Source organism: Athene cunicularia (assembly GCF_003259725.1).
Source record: "Athene cunicularia isolate RWA chromosome 7 unlocalized genomic scaffold, athCun1 chr7_part1, whole genome shotgun sequence".
Lineage (NCBI taxonomy): Eukaryota > Metazoa > Chordata > Aves > Strigiformes > Strigidae > Athene > Athene cunicularia.
This window is the reverse complement of record NW_020799107.1, coordinates 25,297,393-25,321,777: the sequence shown is the minus strand read 5'-3', so window position 1 is coordinate 25,321,777 and position 24,385 is coordinate 25,297,393. Positions and strand designations below refer to the sequence as shown.

Below are 24,385 nucleotides of genomic sequence, written 5' to 3'. Positions count from 1 at the left end.
CCGCCCCGTGGGGCCTCTTTCGGGCTGCCCCGCTGGAGCCCTGCGCTGCCGGCAGAGCCAGTCCCGCTGCCCGCGGCCTCGAGAGGCGACGGGAGGGAAGGCGGGAGGGTGGAGGGAGCTTCCTCCATGTTTGTTTCCTTTCTCAGGGGGAGACCTGCAGGCCGAGGCGCAGAGCGGAGCGTCAGCTTCCAGCTGCTGGTGCGGGAGCTGGAGGTTTGATGGAAGTAGTGGCTGAAGGACGCCGCGCCTGCACCGAAACCATTAAAAAGGGAAAGAGGCTTGAATCGATGGTATTGCGGGTCTCTCTCTGTTTCCCATGGCCAACGCGCCCAGCGCGAGGCTGGCGGCAGCGGACCCCCGGGTGCTGGCCTTAGCTGCTGAGGTCACTGAGAGCAGAGAACAGGACATCCCCCTGCTACTTCTGAAGCTAAAGGGTAATTACTACTGTCTGTAAAATAAAAGGATGAGGTAGTGAAGTATGGACAGCGCTTCCTTCTGCCTCCTTAAATACAGCAGGTTTTTCTCAATATTCCTGTCGGGGCCAGAAACTCTGAGGTTGATAATAGGGCTTTTTCTGAGAGTGGTATTGAGTGGCATTTGGCTGGGCAACAATAAAGAGGAGCTGGGGAGCAAACAGAGAGGAAGTCTTTGCTCCCTTTCAGCTGTCACTGTATTTGTAAGACCTCTGCTGATGTAGGTGAGGATCTTACAGTTGGTCAAATAATTTCTCCCAGTGCTTTTAGGTAGAGAACCAGAGTGGTCATCAGTATTCAGTTTTTAACACAGAAATGCAGTCATGGCCCAGAGCTCCAGTGTGACTCCCCCTGCCTTTCCTTTTGCCACATAGCCACTGTTCATAGAAATGGTAGAAACAAGTTAGGTCCTGTTCTAAATTGGGATGTAATTATAAGGAAGCTATATGTTTCACAGTGGTTGTGGTTTTATCTGGCCTAGGAAATCCATACAAATGGGCTATATCCCAGGTAATGTATGTTTTACTAAATGTGTAATGAGAAAATGGAAACCTAAGTTTAGCTATCCTTCCCAATTGTCATATAATCTAAAAAATGGATTGTAGTTCTAGGAGTGAAAAATGCTGACAAAATATTTTATGCTGCTGTTAGCACTTTTAGAATTACCTTAATCCTGGCTCTGTGTACACATACTCCTCTTGCATTTTGGAAGAAGAAAAAAACCCCAAAGACCTTGCACATCAGAATCTTACGCTCCTCTTTGTCTCTCTCCTGCTTTCTTCCCACAGGAATTTTAAATAGTGCTTCCCTGGGATGTGAAGAATCAAAAAAAATTAAACAAGACATATATGATTATGATCTTACTCAGTACTGCATGCTGGTCCTTAGACAAGACCACTCTCGACTGCGTGGAGGCTGGGCTACTGCTGCCCAGCTAGCAGAGGTACTAAGGTAAAAAGGAAAATGCAAAGAAGTTTTCTTCTTGTTTTCTTTCTGGGCTTTCATCTTGTTCTTTCTCTTTTCAAGCTGTAATGCATTGGCTCCCATCCAGAAAAAGGCTTGTTGTTCAGGAAAGGCCAGGGTTAAAGTGCAGGGAGCAGTCAAGAGTGAGGGGTCAGGCATAGCCTAATTGGTCCTGTTTAATTCATTCGCATTGTGTTTCACTGAGCTGGGTAAACTGTTTGGTGGGAACAGTTTTTGTCTTGGCTTTACCTTTTTTTGTGAACAGTACTCATCAGTGTCACAGTTTTTAGCCAGTAATTGCTAACTTTGAATTGCAGTTATTTTAAAAAAATTGTTTACTTAGATTTCATCTTGCAAAAATCTTTAGCCTGATTGACTCACAGCTTGGCTTGACTCTACTTGAATATCTATTTCATACACTAATTTTAAATACCTATTTACATTTTTAAATGTAACAGAGAACACAGTTCATACAAACTAGATAGCTTGATGTAGTGATGTGAGAATGGCATTGTTTAATTCATAGCTAGTAAATAAGACAACTTTAAACTCAAATCCCCAGTGATCCAATCTCAGTTTTTGATGTCAGGAAAAATAGTAAGTTTCAACTTTTCCTCAGGTTGTACTTGATTTTGGCTTAACTAGGGAGCAAAATTCTAAGGCATGAAGCAATTAGGCAACCATCTCTTGTTTATGCCATCTCTGCAGTATGAATTTTTAATGCCAAGATTTTCACTAAGAGTTGCAATATTTATCACCAGAGTTGTGTGTGATGCTTAAATCATCCCTTATAAGCTATTTTACTTTACAGAGAAAACAAATTTATTTTAGCTATAAAAATGTCCTTTTGTAACTAGATGAATCTCAGATTCATGCCTAGAATTTGCTTTCTGAGGGCTTTGGTAGGCAAAGCTCTATGTGTGTGCATTCACAAAAAGCTAATAAAGCCTAGATAAAAATGTCAGAAAGCAAAATTCATAAAAAGTTAGGAAGACTCTTTTGTCACACTAGTATCAGTGTGGAGTACAGAATTGAAAAACTTCCCAGTAGTAAAACATGCAGTTCCTTGTAAAAAGTTGTCCAGAAATGACCGACATGTTTGGAGTAAGTAAAATTAGAAAACTGAGATCTGAAGAATTGATTTCTAGCCCACATGTATTCCTCAGAGGAAAGTTGTAGACCAGGCCTTACTGAAGATTTTATGATAAGTAATATTTTTTAATACACATTTTTGTGGTCTAATCTTCACCCTCTTCATCATCAAGCTTCCTTTATCAGGTTTTTCTCTAGTTTTCTGCTTTGCCTTTTTTTTTTTTCTTTTATTTTTTTTTTCCCCTCTTTATGACCATCAGAGCCCTTCCTTAGCATGTGGAACAAGCCTGAACAGATCCTATGAAGCTAAAAAAGAAAGTGCCTTGGATAAGTTTTAAACTGAGACATGCTGTAATAAGTGGTAGTATACTTTCTGTCTCCAGCCTGCAAGTGATTCCTCTTCCTTCTGAGGCAGCTACCTTGGAGCCTGTCACAGCAGTTAACTGTTGTTCAGCATTGAATTGTCCCATGCCAGTGAAGCATTTCTTCTTTGATGACGTGACATTCATTCAAAGCTGTTCAAACAGGCCCTCGACTATTCAGGTTGATTTTTTTTTTTTTTCCATTTCAGTCTTTGTTGTGTAGGACTAGAGGTGAAAGAAGATCCTGAGGAATTTTACAAGAATTTTCTTCCTTCAGCTGTAGACAACCTGCTGTTTTTGGCAAGACGCTTGCAAGCACGATTTATCCGAGCAATCAAGGTATTTAGATTTCATAGTGAAAGGGCAGAGAATCTCTATAAACTTTCCAAGGTTACATGTTGTATAAATAGATTATTATTCTAGGGACACTGTATTATGAAAATTTATTTTCCAGACATTACAGTAGTTTTTCTTATGCCTTGGAGCTTTGAAACTGAAATCTGTCATTGTGGAGCATTTGGTCTATTACATGTGCAAAGATAGTTTGTTACCACAGGTTTGTTCAGAGTTTGGCTACTACTTGTCACAAGGTTTAAAGGTAAGGGGAAGGAAAGCAATTGTAAGTAAAACAGAAGAATTAGAGCAGTATGATATATGACAGGAAAAAAAAAAAGCTTTACAAAAGGCAGCATCCCAGTCATGGTAGTGTCTTTTAAACTTTGCGTATAATTGGTTCAGTCTTTGTAACAGCTCTGTTCCCACTGCTTTGTTCAGCTTTACAAAAAAGATTTAGGAAATCTTAAGATTTTAAATCAGATTTGTTGAAGTTTGTTTTGCTGTACAATTTCTGACATAAAATTGGCAAACAATTCCAAAAATGCTCACTGCTTCTGAACTTAGATGTTGGGAACCCCAAAGGCAGACCTCGTAAAATTGCAGATTTGAACACTTTCTCACATTTCTCTCCTTCTTTGCAGAGAAGGCGGCCAGCTAGGTTCCCTCATGCTTTTGAAGCATTCTGCATTCCAGAATCAGTAGAGAAGAAAAAAACCCAACAAAACCAACCAAAAATGAAACCCATGAATAATTTAAATAACCAACCTCAGGGGTTCTGATTGTTTCTTTTAATATCCCCACTTTCCCACAGTACCTCATTTCTTCACTGGCTTCAAAGTTTTCCTATGGAGTGTTGTGATGGACACCACAAACACAATCAATTCTCAGCAAGTATCAGTAGAGTTACATATTTTCTGTTAGTTCAATACTTTAGAAGTGCCTGTAGTGCTTAAGAAGGGAGCTTCCTGAATGACATCCCAGGAGACTCGAGTCTTCTCCACAATATGTAATTTCCCCCACACTTTCTTATTATGTCTCAGCCTATATGCTACTTGAGTCATGCTTGTGGGCAAAGATTTCTTTTGAATGCAAATGCAGTCTACATTATAATTAGTACTTTGGCTTTTAAGCCTCATGGTCTGAGGTGACTGGGCACCCAGACTTGGTGCTTGCTCAGTGGAGCTTTGGAAATCCCACTCTACCAGTGGAGATTTGTAGTTTATTCTGCCCTCATTTGCGTTTTGTACAAGTCCTTGAAGTCTAGGGAAGTACTGAAATAGCTTTCAGAAACTGATGTATTGCCAAAGCACAGGACAGATAATGCTACAGCTTAACTTATTACTGCAATTTTGTATCTCTCATTGTCAGTAAAATACAAATACAATGTTAAAGCGTGACTAGAAGCTGGGACTTCTGGCAAAGATCTAGGAATAGGCTTTCCAGAGTTTCATTTGTGGAGGCTCAGTTAACGTGGGAGATATTAGGCCAAGTGCTTTATCATTTATCAGCAATGTAGCATTATCAAAAGCCCCTTTGCTATCCCCCACACCAAGGTTTTACATTTCCAGTGGCCTGTAGCTCACACCTGGAATACAGACTCTGAACTGGGCATCTGTAGGTGCATTCAAATGGTAAAATCTGGATTCTTCCTGGTCATTTTTTCCAGTCCAGTGTTATCACAGGCAAGCACATAAAAGTGTTTGGCAAACTGATCAAACTTCAGCTTAATAGTGGTTTGGTGTTTGCTCCCAGACCTCCCAGGTAGGAGGTGCTTCTGAAGCCTCGCCATGCCAGTTTTTAGGAACCTTTTACATTTTAACTGTGTCCTTGGCCACTTTGTACCCTTTTTCCTGTGCTTTAATCTTAAATAATATATTTCCCACTTTGTGGATTAAATCCATGATGCATTTGTACTGAGAAATTACTTGTTTTTCTAGCCCACCTATGGTATATATTTTTTTTTTCTAAGAAGTAAACAAGACTTGTTTCTCCCTGTTACGATTCTTTCAGGAATGGATGTTTTTTTAGTATGTTTAGATTTTTCTTGATTGATCTCTGACCTTCAAGGACTCACAAGTTGGGTTTTTTTGACTGGTTCCTACAGTTTCACCAACTTCAACTGGGAATTTGATGGAGTTTTGTTCTCCAAATTCGTGAAGCATACAAACATTCCCTCTACATCAAGCTGAAGTCCTCAGTAAAGATACATACACAAGCTTTTACCTACTTCTCTTTTGTTTAGGATGAAGATAAACAACATTTTTTACGCTGGTTCCAAACAGTAACTGATGCCATCTGCTGGCTGTTTGGTGGGCATATTCAGCTAGCAGCATGCGGTAAGGGAAAAGTAAACCCATAAAACACCTGAAAAGTCATTTATGACAACTACAGCTATCAAGAATCACTCTTATGCTAATCTCCACCTAGTTTTCTAAATCGGAGTAGATGTTAAATCAATCTCTTAAAGTATTTCACTCAACGGAAACAGCAATATCTAAAAGGGAAAGGATCTCCTAAAGGGAAATCTTTAAAGAGTTTCCCTTCTGCTCTTTCAGATACATATATCTTAAGTGTTTTCCTGTAATTTCCCTCTGTAATTCTGTACCTTTAAAAATTCAGGGTTTTTTTTCTGATAAGATACCGTTGATTTTTTTACCTCTGTCTGATTAACATATTCAGAAATTTGACCAGAGTGCATCGATGGCCCTGAAAGTGGATAGACTTGAAAACAGATTTCTGAAGTTTTTGCCATGCCAGGGAATTTTACAAATATCTAACCAAGCTTCACTATACATTTCTGATCAAAATAAGCTTTCAATTAAACCAGTGTTAATCAGATTTTAAAAAGCAGAATTTGGGTTTGTTTCTCATATAGGACAAACACATCTTATGATTCTTAGGTTTAACTAAAAAGACACACGGCCAGAAAAATTACTAAATATGTAGACAGTGACACAGTGGAATAAAAAAGATGGTGCTTTAATGACATCAGTGCACTTGCATTAAATAAACCTGGTGTATCAAGCTGTCAAGGTTGCAGTCCTTATCTTTTCCAGATATTGTTGCCCCAATGATAATTCAACTGTTATAATAAGAAACTGGCACTAGTGTAACATAAAAGGTTTTAAAGCTTTTGTTCCATTGCAACACCAGTGCCTGAGTGATATCCAAAGGCAGAAAAAACAGGGCTCAACATGTTTTTTGGATGTTGAAGTGGTTTACTTATTCCAGTAAGTTTCAGTGTAAAAATTATAAGAGAGGGAGTTTGTTCCAGAAACAGTATCTGGCTTTACTTGCTATGGCTTATGTTCCATAATGAAGTTTATTTGTTTTACAGTATTTTCAAGTCTGGTTCTGATTGCATGGTTTCTTATTTGCTTGGGTGTTTTTTTTTTTTTTTTTTTTCCCGCAGTTGTTAATAACAGATGATGTTGAAACAGCAATTATAATGATGTCTGTTTTACACAATATTGTGAGGGTCAATAGGTGAGTTGTTTTCATATCACTGATTTTTCTGAATTTTAAATTTAAAACTCAGTTTATTACTGCTTGATAAATGAGTACTTTTTCATTTACAAGAATTTGGGTTTTTTTCCTAGTCTTTGTTGTAGAAATAGAAAAAATAGGTATTTTCTTTATCTTATTAAATTGAGGGAATGGGAATCAGTTGACTGAAACAGTAGTGCTGCCTGGATCAGGTTGCTGGTCCAGCTAGCTGGGTGTGTTGGCATGCTGAATGCCTGACATATCTAAAAATCTCATAGTTGGCAATTAACATTTCAATTCTGTATGTCGTGTCCCCCCCCTTTTTTTTTTTTTTTCCTTTCTTCTTAAAGTTCTGTCTTGCTTCAGGTTGATGAAGAGACTCTTCACTCTGTTTTGGATGAACTCGTTTATAAGCTCTCATCTACCAGCAATCCTGTCATAGGAAATGCTGCTGCAAAACTGCTATTGTTGGTAGCAAAATTTTGCAAGCAGCTTGGGAAGTTGCTCACTGCTCGCTACAAAGGTTTGTAAACATGCATGAGACCAATCACTTGGCCTCCTCTTACACTCACTGTAAAAATACAGAGATGGAGATTTCTCATCTTGGTTCAGTAACTATTCAATATAGATGGAAACTGCAGCGCTGTTTTGTGGGTGTTTTTTCCTTCTCCACTGTTCATTTTCACTGTAATTTAAGGTGCTATGACTCTTTCTGTTTCCTAGTTTTATTTTCTTCTGTGTATTGAGGACTCTGCATGTGGCAGCTTGTCTCTTAAAGCTGTTCTTTGTCACTTCTGACCTGATGGGCTTTACTTCTTTCTGTGTGATGCTCTGCATCTTTTTTCCCATGCAGGTCAAATACTGAGAGATCCTAGTAGCAGGGTGCATGTACTGCCACGGTAGGACCCGTGAGTCGGATCTCTCACAGCATGCTAAGGCTCACTAGTCCAGAAGCAGGAAAGTTTTACCTAAAGCCAACTTCCTACCCTGGCTGTTACAGGTCTGCTTAGCTGATAGGTGCTGTTCGGTTACTGAGGAGCTGACCATCTTCTGATATCTGAGTGACTGGAACTAACTCTTTCCAAGACTTCATGAAATGAATTTATCGCTTTGTCTTTGTGCCTTTAGATGAGGAGGCTGAGTATGCATATAATTCCCTTTATGTTATTCATTATTTAATGAGGTCTCCCATTTAATGTTTCTGTCTCTAGCCTAGCAGGGAGCTCCAGGAAACCCCTTTGTCCTCGGTCATGCCCATGGAGACTAAGAAAGCAGCTTTGATGTTTGCCAGCTCTTTTATATTCTAGATGTTATTGATGGTCAAAACTACTTGTGAGCAGCCTCAGTCCTTTGGGGACAAGGACAGTTAAGAAGTGGTTGTGCTAGACAAAAAGGTCCAATTCCCCTTTTTTATGCTTGTGCTGACTACTTACTAGGCAGTACCAGCCAGATAAACTTCTGGACCAGATGGGCAGCTTTGCCACCCAGTTGCCTACAGAATTGAGAGAGGAGGGCTTCCTTTTGGTGTGAATTTGAATATAAAGTGCCTAAGGCTGATGCCTTGTTGTGGATTCTTGTGAACAAGTTGCTGTTATGGCCTGATCATCCCAGCTGTAGAATGCTGGCTTGTCTGAAGAGGTGCAAGTTTCCATCAAAGGATTGTGCTTTATTTTGCTTTGGAATCACAATATGGAACAGTCATTTAGAGACTCTTCATCTCTCTTCTGTACACATTTCTTGTTTCCACTAAGGAAAAAGAAAAATTTTTTTAAAGTTAGAATCCTTATGTTAGTTTTCACTCAGGCTTTGGAATCCTTTTGATGGTTTGAGGAGCAGCAGCAACAAAGAAAGCATTACAGCATCTCCACCATCTGGCCATCTCATTTAAGTAGCTTGGTTTCACAGTGGCTCGGAGCTGCTGCCAGGATGAGGTACTTCAGTGTAAGCTTTCTGTCAGAAAAGGCAGCCTGCCGGAGGCAGGCGCATCACCTGAACCTCCACCACTAGCACAGTCTTGACATCAGGTTTCCATGAGGGCCTGGTCATTGTCTGCATGGGTTGATGCATCCGAGAGGCGCTTCAGGTACTCTCTGTCAGCAGCTGAAAGGTGCCCGTGGCTGTATAGTTTCTACAGAAACTGGCAGGTGGTTGCGTCAGACCCACAGGACTTCTGTGAGGGAACTGCCTTGTGCAGCCGGGCTGCGTGTTTTTGTGGAGCTGAGGCAGCTTTAGGGCACCCACTGACTCCATTTTTGTCTCTTCTGAAGTGTTTAACTGTCATCGTCTTCAAAATAGTGCATGTGTGATAGAACAAAGGTGCCATTTCCGTTTGAAGGACATTGTGCTCCACGTCCAGATCCTGTATGTGTGAGTGGTGGAGTTGCTCAGCATATGAATATGCTTATGAACGATTGGAAAATTAAGTTACTTGAATCTGCAGTTTTTCAGGAGGCTATCCAAACACTTCCTGCCCTCCTTCCTTTTCCCTCCAACGCCCCGAGAAACTCTCAGGCTCTGGGCTTTGCATGACACAAAGCTAAAAAGCATGTGTTACTGTCTACTTGTGTCCTGTGCACAGCACAGGGACTGTCTGCGTGTTGTGGGGGGAGCACAGCTGTGCTTTTTAGCTACTGCGAACCTAAAAAGGTGTTTTGTCTCAGGGACTGGATGCACGTGTACTCACAGTTAGACTATGAATACAGATAAGACATCAAAGAATTCCAGTTATAAATAAATAAATTTTCTTATGAAAAATACGAAAGCAGTGCTAATAAAACCTAGCATCTGCATAGTGCTTTACATCCTTTTAGCACCTTACAGTGCCTTCCTGATGCGACACTGAAAGTACATTGATAATTTAACTGCCAGTTATGTAGACACAATAGATAGTGGTTTGGACATACAAAATTACAGTCACTGTATAGTACTTCTCTGTGATGGTTGGAGCACCAGATATTTTTTGATGATCTTCTGCATTGAAACTTAAAGATGACTGATGGTGTTCCGCTCTATTGTTCCTTTGCACATAGAATCAGATTTGATTTTTTGAATTGTAAATTGTTAGCTTCAGATCTTGAAAAGAAAAAACACTTTAGTGGTATCACATGCTTCTTTTTTCTCTCTTAGGGTTAAAAGGGCTTTTAAGCAAACAGTGGGCTGGCAAAGGATTTGACAGGGATCTCAGTCAACTCTTGGACTTGCTGTACTTGGAACAATCCACTGGAAAAGGAGAAATGCAGGTGCTGAAGTTTAATGAGACTTCTGTATGTGAAATCCTAGTCACATGTGATTTATATATGTTTAGAATGGATTTACTCTATCACTGTGGTGATGCTTTTCAAAGCCTGTATTATTTTTTCACTATATTAATGGATTTTAAAATTTACTTTTTTTTTTTTTTCATTCTTAATTTTTGAAGACATAAGGAATTGTCCAGTGATTAAGGTATGGGACCGTCACTTGAGAGAGTGACTTTCTGTTGCAGATTCACCATGGATTTGTATACAACTGTAGGGGGAAAAAAAATTGTTTTGCTAACTGTAAAGCAAAAATAACTGTATCTGCTTTTCTCCCATCAGTGTTACAAATTTAGGTTTCTGAATTCTAGACAGTATTCACATAGAATTAAGTCATATAGAGAAAATGTTCAGTACGAGCACCTTCTGGGCTGTGTTCCCAATAAAAGAGACGATGTGTGTTTTATGAACTTCTTCACAAAATTTTACATGCATGTTTCTCAGAGACAGTACTTTAAAGGAAATCAAAGTTATGTTTGTAGAGACCTGCTGTCACCATCAACAGAGCAGGGTGTTTTGTGTGGGGAGTTGTTTTTTTTTTAAATCCATTTAAGTATAGAATTGATGGGGTTTTTTGCCATGTTGTTGCACTTCGTTTACTTCTGATCATACTGCAAATGTACCATTTCTCATGCTGCTAATTCTCCAAGCTTATCTTTCTGTCCTCTCTAGTGTAGGTATTTTGATTGAATCCCTGTTTGAAATACTAAGTTCTTCAGATATTTCAAATACAAATTTCTAACATTGATTAATGCAGCTAATATATATTTTATATTTGTGCTGTAGATTCATTCATTTACCTCAGAGAGCATCAATCCAGATGATCAGATTATCTGCCTTTAGAGCAAGTACAGGGTTCATGATAATAACGGTCTTGTAACAGCTTGGGGAATTTAAGGTTTTATAAATACAGAATTTTGATGCATTTGAAAACTGATGGGTTTTGGCCAAATGTTGAGATTGTTCCAAATGTGCAAGCAGTAATAAGGTGTTTTTATATGCAGAGAAAATATTCTACCAACTGCTTTTTTAATTTCAGAGGCAGCATCAAGCAGCCTGTATAATCCAGGCTGTGTGGAGGGGATTTCAGACGAGGAAAAGGCTGAAAAAACTACCTCAAGCAGTGACTGCGTTACAGAGAAGCTTCAGGTAAACAGTATGGCTTTGTAAAAAGCACTAAAGAGAAGAATCTAGTAAGAAGGTTTGGTTTGGTTTGGTTTGGTTTTTCTCGGGTCACAGAGTGACAGGAAAAATTCAGGTGATCTAATCTAATGTCCTGTTTGAAGTAGGACCAGCCTCAAAATGGGATCTTGCAGCTCAGGGCTGTATCCAGTTCTGGAGGCCTCCAAGGATGGAGATCCCACCATCTCACTTGGTCCCTGTCCTGGTGCCAAATGACTTGCCTTGTGAAGAATCCTTCCATTACAGCCAGTGGGAATTTCCTTGTTGCAACTCTTTACCACTGCCTCATGTCCTTTTCCTGTGCACCTCTAAGATCCTGGCTCTGTCTTCTCTGTAACACCGCCTTTAGGGAGTGTAAGACAGAAATCGATTTCCCATCACCTGTCCTTGTATATCAAACATTCCATAGCCCTCACTGTCTTTCTCTGGACAGTCTCTATCCCTCCAGTTTGTCAATATCTGTTCTACTGGGGGCCCAGTAGAGTGTGGCCAGTATTCCAGGTATGCCCTAAAGAGTGCCGAGTAAACTGAAATAACAGTCGTCTTTTTGTTGCTGCCTCTGCTATTGCTAGTGCAGCCTTCGTTACTGCAAGGACATGCTGATGGCTTGTGTTTGACTTGTCACCCACCAGGATACCCAGGTCCTTTTTGTTGGAGCTGCTGTCCAGGTAGTCAGTGCCCAACCTGTACTGGTCCATGAGGTTATCTTGTACCAGGTGTAGAGCTTCCTGTTTGAACTTCATGTGGCTTCTGTTCATAGAGTCACAGAATCATTCAGGCTGGAAAAGACCCTTGGGATTATCCAGTCCAACCATCAGACCTACTCTACAAAGTTCTCCCCTACACCATATCCCCCAGCATTTAATCTAAATGACCCTTAAACACATCCAGGGATGGTGACTCCACCACCTCTCTGGGCAGCCTATTCCACTGTCTGACCACTCTTTCTGTGAAAATTTTTTTCCTGATGTCCAGTCTAAACCTCCCCTGTTGGAGTTTAAAGCCATTCCCCCTTGTTCTGTCACTTATCACCTGTGAGAAGAGATCAGCACCAACCTCTCTACAATGTCCTTTTAGGTAGATGTAGAGAGTGATGAGGTCTCCCTTCAGTCTTCTCTTCCTCAAACTGAACAGTCCCAGCTCCCTCAATCTCTCCTCATAGGATTTGTTCTTCAGGCCCTTCACCAGCTTCGTTGCCCTCCTCTGCACTCGCTCCAGTACCTCGATATCCCTCTCATTGTGTTGACCCATTTTCTGTGTTTGTGGAGGTTCCTCTGAGTGCCAGCTCTGCCCTGCATGGGAGACTGTGTTGGCAGTCTTGATAAAGCCAAAAAAAGTGACATCCACTTGTTCTCCCCTCATCCACAGAGCCAGCCGTCCCATCACAGAAGGCATCAGGCTGGTCAAACAATTTGCTTGTGATAAATCTATGCTGGCTATTCCCATTCACCTTCCTGTCCTTCCTGGAAATAACTTCCCTGAGGATTTGTTCCCATGTCTCAGGGCTTAAGTTTGGGCTAACCAAGAGTTCCTTCATCTTGAAGATGCCTTTTTCCAGTCAGCTGTTATTTCTGAAACATAAAGGTAATGTAATGCCAATATGAGCTGTTTCACTACAGATTCTTTTAGCAGAAACATCCAAACAATGTGCTTTTCCAGCAGTACCAAACCGCCGCTTCTGGTGCCAAAAGCGCCAACTGTCCCTTTCCCAGCTGCCAAATTTCTCCATGAAAAAACTTAATTCTATGATGCTTTATGTTTTCTGTGTAAAAATTTATGGCATATGGAAAACTAAAAGCATGGGATTGCACTAAATAGCACTACAAGACGATGGACTGTTGGTAGAAAGGTTACCTGGTTCACAGTTAACTTGACACAAAATTCCATCGTAAATTGAATGTGGAGCTGTCTTGGGGTTTTCAATCTGTCATGCTGGAGTGCTGCAGAAACCAAGGCCCATAGTGCTTGTGCAGTATAGTGCTTGCAAGACCCTGTTCTTCATTAATATTTGAAATCTTTGACTCTCAGAAGTGAGGTCTCTTCAGTGAGCTAGAAATAGTATCCTCTGACTTGGAGTACCACAGAAGAATAAAGCTATGTAAATAATGCCTATCTTTCTTACTTGTTGTAGGATTTCAGCAGTAATATTAGCATCTGTTAGGCGAACTCTTATGAGAAGTGTCGTGTGAATTTAATGTAGATTAAGGGATCTAAATCAAGTTCAGACTCCACAGCAGGTTTTTTTCAACCCTTTTTTGCATGAGTTGAGCACTACCATGTAAAAACTAGATTTTGGAAATCAATTAGTCAAACAATGTTGCATTATGATCAAGATGTTAGAAAGCAGACAGTTATGATTTGTCATCTAGACTGGCATTAAGAAGATACTGGACTATCTAGGGTGTAATCTTTAAATTCTGGAAGATTTTCAGGGGCAAGCATTGGGTCTATTGAGGGCCACTAACCACTCTAGCTTTTGTACTGAAACACCAAGAACTGACATCCTTGTCACTCCTTTTTACTCCACCATACGCTCTGAGCCAATATTCCTGCCCTCATCAGGCACCTTGCAAGCCAAAATCATAGTCCAGAAAACTTGGATGGTGGGCTAAGACAATGTGGTAAAGCAGAAGGGAAAGGGTGGCTAGGCTATTTGCAATCAACAAGCTACTTGACTTTCTTGTGTCATATTTTAGTATTGTAAGTGTGTGTGCCTCTTAAGTAGTTTTTGAGTCATTTGAATTGATTTTTAAATGTGTTTGTTTCATATTGAGAGGAATGGAACTGTATTAGTATCCTTACAGTTGTGTGTTCATGGCTCAGTCAGTCCTGATGTACTGAGTAAATACAGTGCAGCTCCAGTGTTGTTTTTTTCTGTCAAGGTCAAAGCTGCAGTTAGTGTTGTGCTGAAAAATAGTGTTTGCAGTACTGTAAGCATGACTTTAGAAAAGCTTTCAAGAGGAGTTTTCATTTTTAACAGTCAGGGTTTGGTTACATTTTCAGATTTATTTTAGAACAAGTGTGGCTAAATACTGCTGAGGTTGAAACTCCAAACTTGGCTCACCTGCAGCTGCAGTGGAAGATCTTAGACTCTGCAAGTTATAAACTTCTGAAACTCTGTGGTTTCAGAAATATCTCCTCAGTGAATATTAAAGCCTGTATTCTCTCCTTGAAGTTAGTTCAGTGTTACATAGCTAATTGTAGAATGGATTTTCATTAATCATGCTGATCTCTGCCATGAACTGCTGAAGGGAGACTTGGATCTCACTCTGTGTCTGCTTTGCTTCTGTTCAGAGCTATTTCCCTGTCACAGTGTGTTGTGTGCACACAAACACATCTTATCATTAGGAGGAACAGAGAATGAAGAGGAGCATGTGTTTTGCAGACTACACGTGAAAGAATTAGTATCAAAGAAACATTTAAATACCTGACAGACACTATTGGTAGTTTCACAGATGCACATCTGAGAAGTTCATGAAGTGTTCTTGTAGTTTTCCACCTAGTGGAGCTGATAAACATTTCTAGGGAAAATTATTAATAGTTTTATCAAGAAAATGTCATCAAAAGTCCCGTTTGATCCTGTGACATCTTTCCACTTAGAAGTATAATATGTACCTGCCTGGATTAAAAATGCAAATATTTACAGTTCTAATTTGCAGAAATGTCTGGGCTGAAAACCTCCAGTTTCCTTGAGACCATTCTGATGTAATCACATACATTATGATCTGTCTCTGTAGGTAGAGGTATGGGCACCCTTCAACTCTGCATTGCTGTCATTAAAGGGTTATGGTCTCTCAGACCATAGTGGAGGCTGTTTTATCATTTAAGGGCAGATCCTTAAACCCAGAGCATCTCTTTTACAAAGTAGCTTCCATCCCATCTTTCCCTACCAGGTTACAGAGACAGAAGAAAAAGTATGGTTGGTGGAAAAATTAAAGCTTAATTTATACTAGTGATGGGAAACACACGGATCCTCAGTAGTAGTGTCAGTCTAAAGGTATATGACCTGTAGCAGTACCAAAATTGCTGGACATTAGTTCTAGTCTACAGCCTTTTTTTTCTCCATTCTGGCACCCGTTATGCCTGTGCTCTGTCCATTTGTTCTCTTCCCTAGTGCTTGAGGTCTCCTTCCACTGTCCCTGGAACAGCGCTAGAGGAGAGCAGAACTCAGAGCTGTAGGCCCAGTGCACGGGCAACAGATTTTGTTGCAAGAGAAGAGAAAGAGTCACATCATTACCTCATTGCAGGCTGAACTCTTAAAGTCTCAAACATTAAGCTGCTAATGAGATCTGGTCCTTTGGGATGAGAAGGGGTAGTGAAGGGGGGAGGAGCCCTAGCTCACTGCTCCTCATGCTTCACTGACACTATTTCCAAGTGGTTTTGTTTTTTATGAGTATCTACACATCAGTATATTTAGCACTAATATATTAACATCTATGTTAATGTGTTAGTGTATCTATAATTGATATACAGGCTATCATTAAACACTGCAGGGCCAGTTACAGAGTGATCAGTTGTCTCATCTGTGAAACATCTGCTGGGGCTTTTCCAACACCAAGCACAGTGGGGTAACATCCTAACGTCAAATTACTACTAGTACAGATTGGGAGGAATTTGCAAGAAAATTATTTCCTAGTGTTCTATAACGAAGTGGATGGAGAAAATGTGTCAGTCTGTATTTCCCGGAGAAAAAAAAATCCCTCCAAATTTAAGAAGTGAGCCTTAACAGCCAACACTCTGATCTACTCTTGTATAAAATTAATATTAGGGAATAGTAATATAGCAAGTGGGTGCCATGCATGCTGATGGAGCAATGGAAAAGGTGCATGCTGGAGCAGATGGATAATGTTACTTTACCTCTTTCCCTGATGGTCTAGTTCATGCTAGCTGGGAATGTCCCACATGGAGTATCATTCCCTTCAGGGTCCTCAGAACTTTATCCTAAGGAAAAATATATCCTTTGATTTGATACAGATTGAGTGACTGGCTCAGAATTTTTCGTGGCTACAGATGGTGTGGTAATTTGTTAGCTTGCAGGTGGTTTCTTGTTGCTTGGTGTGGTCCTGCTGCCAACAGCTGTGATGGCAGATTATTTTGTGGATTTCCTCCCCTGATTCTGGACCATTGAACACAAAACAAAGAGAGATGCTTTTTAAGAAATCTACAATTTAAGCTAATTGTTAATGTATTTGTATATTGCAGAGCTAAACGGGAACAGGAGCTGCAGCATTTAAAAAAACAGAAAGAAGATGAGGCTCTAAAACTGCAAATGCAACTTCGGAGACAGAGGGCTATGAGACTCTTCCATGAACGGCAGCTGGCCTCGCTGGAAATAATCCATGCCAGTATGATTTATATTAAACTATGTCAGACAATTAAACTGTCTGGCTCTCCTTAAGAACAGTTTCCCCAAATATATTTCCTATTTTTGCATGTCTGTGCACTGTAGTGTTATTGTCTCTTCTCCTGACCCAATTATCTGACAGAGAACGTGCTGATTCTACAGGGGCTCAGTAACTGCTGATCAATATCTGCTGCCTTCAGCATGGTGCAGGAGAAAGGGAGACACAGTCGTCTCATGTTACAAAGCTCCATTGAGAGATGGCCCACAGCTAGCGGACCTTGGGTGAAGAGGGGTTTTTATAATAACTGATAACACCCAAGCTTTTTTGGTACTATCTAGTTTGAGGATTAAAAATGTAAATTGTTAAGAGATCCCAACCCACAGTCTTATAACTGGATTTTTGTTACATTTTTAGGTCAAGTAAGTAAGTACATGGAGGAAATGGAAGGGAGATCAGCATTAACTATCCAGAGATTCTGGCGAGGGTATAGAGCAAGAAGGAGTTTTCACCAACAGAGACAATCTCTTAAGGAGTATAAAGCAGCTGTCATCATTCAGAGAGCAGTAAGTATGTGTTTTGTTCTAACATTAGGTAGGACTGAGTGGATTATTTCAAAGCCTCAAAAAGCTCTCTTTATTCCCTTAGTGTTGATGTAGGCATAATTTACTAAAAAATTATTCAGAGGGTGATAGTCTAGAGCCACACGTTGCTTAGATGGGTTAGACCTTGTCTAGGTTACAAAGCTTAATGCAGTTTTGTAACTAAAATATAAGACCTGCCACTGCCACTTTGAAACCTGAGGTTGGAATTTGACTGCAGTACAGATGAGTCAGTAATTTATTATGAGTGTTCTTACTTACTATTTAGTATTCATGGTGACCGTTGTATGCTGTCTTTTTAGCATCATAGCTAAATTTATGCTTTAACAGATGCAGTACTGAAACATTTTCCTTTTGTTGATTGATTACAAACAAAGCAAGAAGACAAACTTCCTGCCTGTGATTGTCATATTCTCATATGTTCTTTACAAAGGCTTGTAAATTCTTGGAAAAACGAAGAAGGAGGAGACCTCTCTCTCCTTGGAAAGATCCCAAGGGACTGACTGATGAGCAGAGGCTAGCTTTGCAGCAGAAGGTGGATGACTACATCAAATTGCATCCGGTCTGTTTCTTAGTCATTTCATAATTTGCATTAATGATGCCACATAAAATACTGTAGGGATGAAATATATTCAGCTTCATAACTTCTGATCAAGATAATGCATGTGAGGTATGTGTATATTAACCCTGCTTGCTTGACAGCAAGGCACTAGGATATTGGGGATTTTATCCATTAATCTAATAAAAAGGATCAAAGCAAACTGTAATTGGAAAATTTATATACTTGATGATGGATAGCTTTGCAGAGAGCTGCAGAGGAAGCAAAATTATTAAGTTAACAATTAAGAACAGTATTTGCATTCCTTGTTTAGACATTATTCTGCCCCCATAAGATTTAAAATAAGCAGTTCCTAATGGTAATAAATAGTTATTTTCCTCCAGGCTTCCGAAATGTCAGAAGAAATGAGTAAAGAATTACATATGCAGGCCCAGGAAAAACTGGCACAGTTCCTGTTGAGGAGCAGACTGGATCAGAGAGCAGCGCAAAGGAGAGAGACGTTACTGGCTCAGGTCAACACTGATGTGGAGCTGCTAATGAGTATGTGACTTCTCTGGTCATAGTTTTGATTACTGTTTGAATTAAACTCATTTAGAGTGAAAATTAGAGGGAACAGTGGTAAAGCCTCATTTCAAAACTGAAGTATCTTTCTTCCTTTGTTCTGTGCCTTATCTTGAGATCAGGCTTTGTCAGAGATTACCCAGGTGTTGCTATAGGTTAAGGATATACACTGGCTTTTCAAGGAGCAGCTTATTCTTCTGCTACAAGTGTCTCTGATGTGTTCACAAGGAGACCAATGGCCCTGTAAAAGGCATTACAATTTCTAAGAAGGCAATCTCATGCAATCTCTTTCTCTACATTTGTTTTGCTTTGTTTCGTTCTCTTGTGTTGTAAGCAAGCTGCTGGTTGAAGCACTCTCGCCTCTTTCAGATAAAAAGGGAAATCTTTGAGCTATGGATTCCAAGTCATGTTTGGATTTTCTCTGGCCCGACTTTATTTGAGACAGAATTCACTGTTGTGCTATCTGAATTCCAGACAAATATCCTGGAGTGAAAGAGCAAGAATAGCAAACTGCAGCCACCAGAGAGCACCCAAGCCGGACAAAATTCAGCAAGTTACTGAATTCCATTATTTAGTCTGTCACATGCTGTGTCACTGCAGCTCATCACTCCCTGAACAGGCAAATCAGCAACACGCTCTTACTCTGACCGTGCTGGGTCCCCCAGGCAGGGAATACGCAGCGCTGCTGCGCCAGAGCGGTGGGAACAACTGCGCTGACGTCACCCTGCGCCGGGAGCGCAGATCCAACAGTTGCAACCAGGAGCTCCTCTTCCTCTTAGGTCATAGGTTCACAAGAAGTCATTTCGGTGGATGCCACCACTGCACCTGAATGAAGTAGTCCTGCTTCCCCCTCTTCTTCTCCCTCCCCCATTAAGTATTTATTTTTTCAGGTTAGCCGTAATTTGGATCGCTTCTCCAGTCAGGTTTATCATGCAGCCATAAAATTGTAATGCCAGCATGGGGAAAGGAGTGACCTTAGACAGTGAGAAGTGGGAGGGTAATGCTCTTTCTTTTTTTGTTTGAAATACTCATAAAACTGCAAACAAAATACAGAGAACTCTTCTTGTTATTACAGATGCTCCAGGGTTAGCAGAGACCACAGAAAAAGATCTTGATGTCTTTATGAGTCGATCAGTCCCTGTAGCTACCAAGGCAAGACAATCCCACCACACTATGCTGAAATCTTCTCGCTGGCCATGGTGGAAGAAGCTTGGAGATGAGTTTATGGAGGATGATGTCATTCCTGATGATGCCCTCAATGCAGAACTGGGAACTCTATTTGTTGGTGGAAGGAAATCCTTTTAGGTAACAGGCAGAAGAATTTCTTACTTGGACTCATACCTTGAACCATGCATTCTCTTGCATGTGTTTTTAAGGAAGTAAAACACTTGACTTGTAAGAAAAAGCACTGAAAAAGACCAAAGTCTTATTTTAGTGCATTTTACTTAATAATATTTTCTGTACATCAACAGTTAGATCCTATTGATTGTGCTGTTGCAAATAGGATTTAAATACTGTAGTTGTAAATGAGAATATTTTGTAATTTGTATCACTTTAAAAGTAAGTTCATAACTTCTGGATTTTCAGTTCTTATTCACGCTCGGATGTGTAAGACTCACACCCCTGTAAAAGCCTGGGCTTTTATAGCAAAACTTTTTATCAGGTGATGTGCTTTGAGGTAAAGATGAGTTCAGAACAAACCAAAACACCACTAAGAAGTCAAGCAGGGACTGGGCAGGCTGGGTGCTTATGGCAGGGTAGAACAGCTCACTCCAGTCAACACAGGCAAAGCTTGGCCTGAGGAACCTCCACCAGCTTCTTGATTGCAACAAGGGAAAAATCAAGGGGAGGAAAAAAATATCAATATTCTTGGAATACGTGTTTTCCTTTAAAAGCATGCAGTTCTTTCCACAGCCGATGCAATGCGTTGTCACATGGGCTCAGTCTAAACTGTTATATGGGATTGTAGCCCCAGTGTGACCATCTGGACCATCAGCTCTGTTTTCTTAAACTACACAGATGCTGCTTAATCCAGAAAGGTCTCCAGCACAGGGCCTCTGCAATCACTGCAACCCAGTACACAGTCAAAACCTGCAGTCAAGGGCCGAAGGCTGCTGCTTACTGATGTGCCCAGAAAGCAGGGAGAACGCAAGGCTGCAGCTAGTGCCGTAGATGCCTGTGCTATTTTTTAGGTGAGAGGCCCAAAGACTCTTAAGAATTTGATCTTGTCTCACTGCAGAGGAGGAACAAGTGCAGTGATTTCTGCCAGTTGTATGTGGGCATCAATACTAGTTCAGCATGTTTGTTTGTCTAGAAGGTTTTAAGTTTTAATTTTAGTGGAGATGAATGGAAAACAAATAAATAGAAATAGTGGGCAGAAGCCCAAGCCCATTCAGATGCAGCTGATACATTGAAATTAATAACTGGACAGCTGCCAAGAGGAAGAGCTGTGCTCTATGTTATTTTTTTTAACAGAGCTGTGATTTGGAAGGCATTGAATTGGCTCTCAGTTCCTTTCCTGGAGAGTTAACTGGTGGAACAATCCATTAAAGTACTTGCCAGGGCACTTGGATGTGTCTGTTGAGTTACATATTATTCTGCACAGCTCTGCTGTTAGTTTTAGGCCCGTAACAAGGCCGGTGCCCTACAACCACCAGAGCGGAGGGGCTGGGGAGCAGTGACCAAGCACCCGGGGGGATGGAAGCTACCCCCCAGCAACCACCAAGTTCTGGCACTGGAAGAGGCCCAGTGTCTCTGGATAGACTGCAGCAAGCCAGCTGCTCCTTGCAGATACCCAAGTCCTCTGTGTGCATCATAGTCCCCTTGGCCATGCAGCCACTGACCCAAACTATTTTGAGACAGCAGCCTCTGCTGTTATGTTTATTCCTAATCACCCTCGTTATAATAGCTTTGTTCACAAAGGTGCTTTGCTTAATGTATTTTATGGATAGAGATGAGCCCCCCTGGCCAGTGTTAAATATCAAGTGCCATTTTAGCAAAATACCATTTTAGCAAAAAGCCCTTTATTGTAATGGCCTCTGCCACTCACTGCCATTGGAGTGGATAATGAACTCCCCCTTTGGAATATGCAGTTTGCTGGATAATGGGGGTTTTTAAGTGAACAGAGAGCCTGGTGGGAAGTGCAGTCTTGCTGGAGGAATTTGAGTTGCTGAGTTGTTTATTACCAGTTCATCAGCACAAATTCTCCCCGTACCACCACTGCCCTGGTAAATAAAAATGCCTCTTCTTTCTTTGGTGACAAGCACACAAAGTGATCTCCCTCATCTCCATTTTACAGACCAGGGAAACCAAGGCAAGAGAGCCATGAGGGAATGTGCCTATGGCCATCTATAGCACTATAACCTGTCACTTGTTTCCGTTGCTGTCCCAGGCAGAGCAAGTCAGAAAGGAGCTGCTGCAGCATGCCAGGGCGGAGCTGGGAAATGCTCTGGGATGCCAGCTGCTGTGGCCAGCTTGGAGCCTGGGCCCTCCAAAAGAGACCCCCGAGCTCCCATGCTGCCCTTCTTTGTTCATGGGTGGGAGGAATTTGGCATGGTTTGACTCATCCTCCTTTCAGGTTCTCCTGCGCAACATGCAGGATATGCTGGTGATTTATTTCACTGCAGCTCCATCTGGGATTAAATACTCCTGCCTGAACAATGGGGACAGATGTAGACAGTTGAACAGAAACCACCTCCAGCCTTCTATCAGGTGAACAGTCCTGTCTGGGTTACATGATCACCCAAAAAAAGGCTGTAGGAGAGGCTCTAAACTGAGATGGGTTCAGTCCTGCTCCCACTTGTCTGCTTGCCACAGGCACACTCATAAAGCTGGGCCCTCTTACATAAACATGTTGCACAGGTGGTCCAGCCACATAGTACACGGGGCAGAATTTGGTCGTGCCCAGCAGGTCTGGGCTGCACCACTTTGGAGAGCGAGCAGGCCCGCCCCGGCAGCCTGGAGACAGACCCAGCTCACCAGGGAAGCATGGGGTGCCCTCCCCCAGCGGTGGAGTGACAAACCCGGGGGGCACGCTGTGACGTGAGGAGGGGCAGAGGTGAAGTGAAGGCAGCGGAGCCCGGGTCATTAAATATTGACGCTGTCTAAGCTGGCCTGTGGGGGCGATTTAGCTGAATTGCAGGTTTCTGTTGCCGTGATAAATTGGACCTATTTGTCATGTGGTTTTGTTTCTTCCCTCCCTTAAGTAAAGCTGTACAGGAGCATTACTGCTACAGCTTCAGCAGCAGCAAACAATCTGGAAAGCAAAATCCTCTGATGGATGTGGATAAAAAAGAAGGGACAGTGACTGTTCTTCTGCTGAAGGTGCCACCAGAGTCATGGAGAAGAAAGAAGGCAGCAAAAGGAACAACAACAACAACAAAAAATCAGCCATTTCAGAGCTGGAGACAAAGCAGTGTCCTCTGCTTTGAGGAAAATTCCTGTTTATGCAGACGTTTGTTTTTTTTTTCCACCTTAGCTGTAACTGGACTCTGCAAACAACAGGATGCTCATCTCCAGCAGAGACACAGGCATGCGCTTGAGGCTACGCTGCTAAGTCCAAGGGCGTCTCCTGCCCTTTCCAACTGGCTGTAACAAGAGCTCTGAGCCCAGGACAGGAGATAACCCCGATGCTGTTTCACCTCTTGCCTCTGAGTCTTCTACTGCTGATTTCCATGAGCGCGGAATCTGGTACAAACATCTGCTCTCCACTGCAGAGTATCATGTACATCAAGCACAAGGAGAAATGAAAGCTTCCTCCAAGTAGCTGAATCAGGGCTATTTATAAATTAGCATACATCAGAAACAGCGGCAGCTTTTTGCAGGGGGACAGCAAAGATCACCACAATAGGGCTCCAAGTTCTCCTTATCCTTCTTTATAGCTCAGTAACACCGGGTCATCCTCCAGGCATCCTTGCATACAGTGAAAAACTGTCATAAGGAGATTGTTTACTAAATGAGCAATATACGGGCCCAGATTTACCCAGTGGGGGAACTAAAGGCTGGGGGCCTCCTGTCCCCTCTCCCCTGCCCTCCCGCAGGGCAGGGCTGGGTTCATGCCAGCTGCCGCCTGAGGCCAGAAGGGCAAAGTTTGGCAAGTGAGGACCAAGGTCAGGACACCTTGGCTCTGGCAATTTTTCTCAGCTGCGCTGGCTAACTCCTCGGTGACCTTGATCACATTCTGTCTCTGGCTCTGTCTTTCCCTCTCTCAGATGAAGCTTACTGAGGAGGTTTCATATGTTGCATTGTAATTTAAGAGGGTGCTGTCACCCCAGTGCCACTGAAATCCCATTCTACTAAGGTGAAATGGGAGTTTGACAGGCCCCAGAAAAAAATAAATTGTATAATCAGGTGTTGAAAACACAGAAAGAGCTCAGGGTTGTCATGCTATTGCTTTCTCTCTGAATTCAGCTTTTTTTCTGCAGAATTTAGTTCTTCTCTACTTAATTACATCCTCAAACAGAAACAATGTCTTTACCTATGCTTGATCACTTAATAAAACCCATGAAAGTAAGCAGTTGCAATCAGGGAAACTTCATTTGACATGTCTCACCAATCCAGAACCTGCCTGTTTGGAACAAAATGAACACACACATACAAGACAGATAAAACGACCCAGCTCAATCCAGCATTACACGATAGAGCCAGCGAAGTGCGACATTTTAATCCTAGAAACAATGAAAGCAACCATCGAGTTTGCCAAGTCCTTACTGTCTGAAAGGGAAGAGGCGTTCAGGCTGGCACTGCTACCCCTGAAATGAATGGTGAATTAAAATAGTTGCAAATGCAGTATACAACTCGTTTCTGTGCTCAGGAATGTGGAAAACCAGAGGCATTACCACTGCCTTGGCTTCATTCTCTGAGCACTGCGCTGGTTCCAGCGAGACTGCCTGCGAAGGCTGCTCCGGGAATTGGTCACGAAAGTCCTCAGAGCCGTGCTTGCTTTAGGACAAAAGCGTGCGATCTGCGAGCGCATCTTGGGGGCTTCCGAGGCGGCCAGTCTAAGGAAAAGCTACTGGCTATGGGAAACGAGGGGTCACAAGCACCCTAAGGGGAAGCCGACAGCTAGCCCCAGCCCAGCCCGGGAGCGGCCGGGCACGCTGGGCTGGTCGAGGGAGGGCCGGGCAGCTGCC

At 41.8% G+C, this 24,385-nt stretch overlaps 1 protein-coding gene across 1 annotated transcript; it reads left to right on the top strand.

The window, feature by feature from the left end:
- The first annotated feature begins 6 nt into the window (after positions 1-6).
- Positions 7-22,040, top strand: IQCB1 (IQ motif containing B1). The gene is made up of 13 exons (XM_026852507.1): positions 7-434; positions 1,262-1,424; positions 3,100-3,229; positions 5,469-5,573; positions 6,630-6,712; positions 7,063-7,235; positions 9,839-9,975; positions 11,048-11,157; positions 16,393-16,535; positions 16,950-17,098; positions 17,568-17,696; positions 18,077-18,233; positions 19,330-22,040. The coding sequence occupies exons 1-13, from the start codon at positions 317-319 to the stop codon at positions 19,557-19,559; spliced, it is 1,827 nt and encodes a 608-aa protein (XP_026708308.1). The 5' UTR covers positions 7-316; the 3' UTR covers positions 19,560-22,040.
- The last annotated feature ends 2,345 nt before the right edge of the window (positions 22,041-24,385 follow it).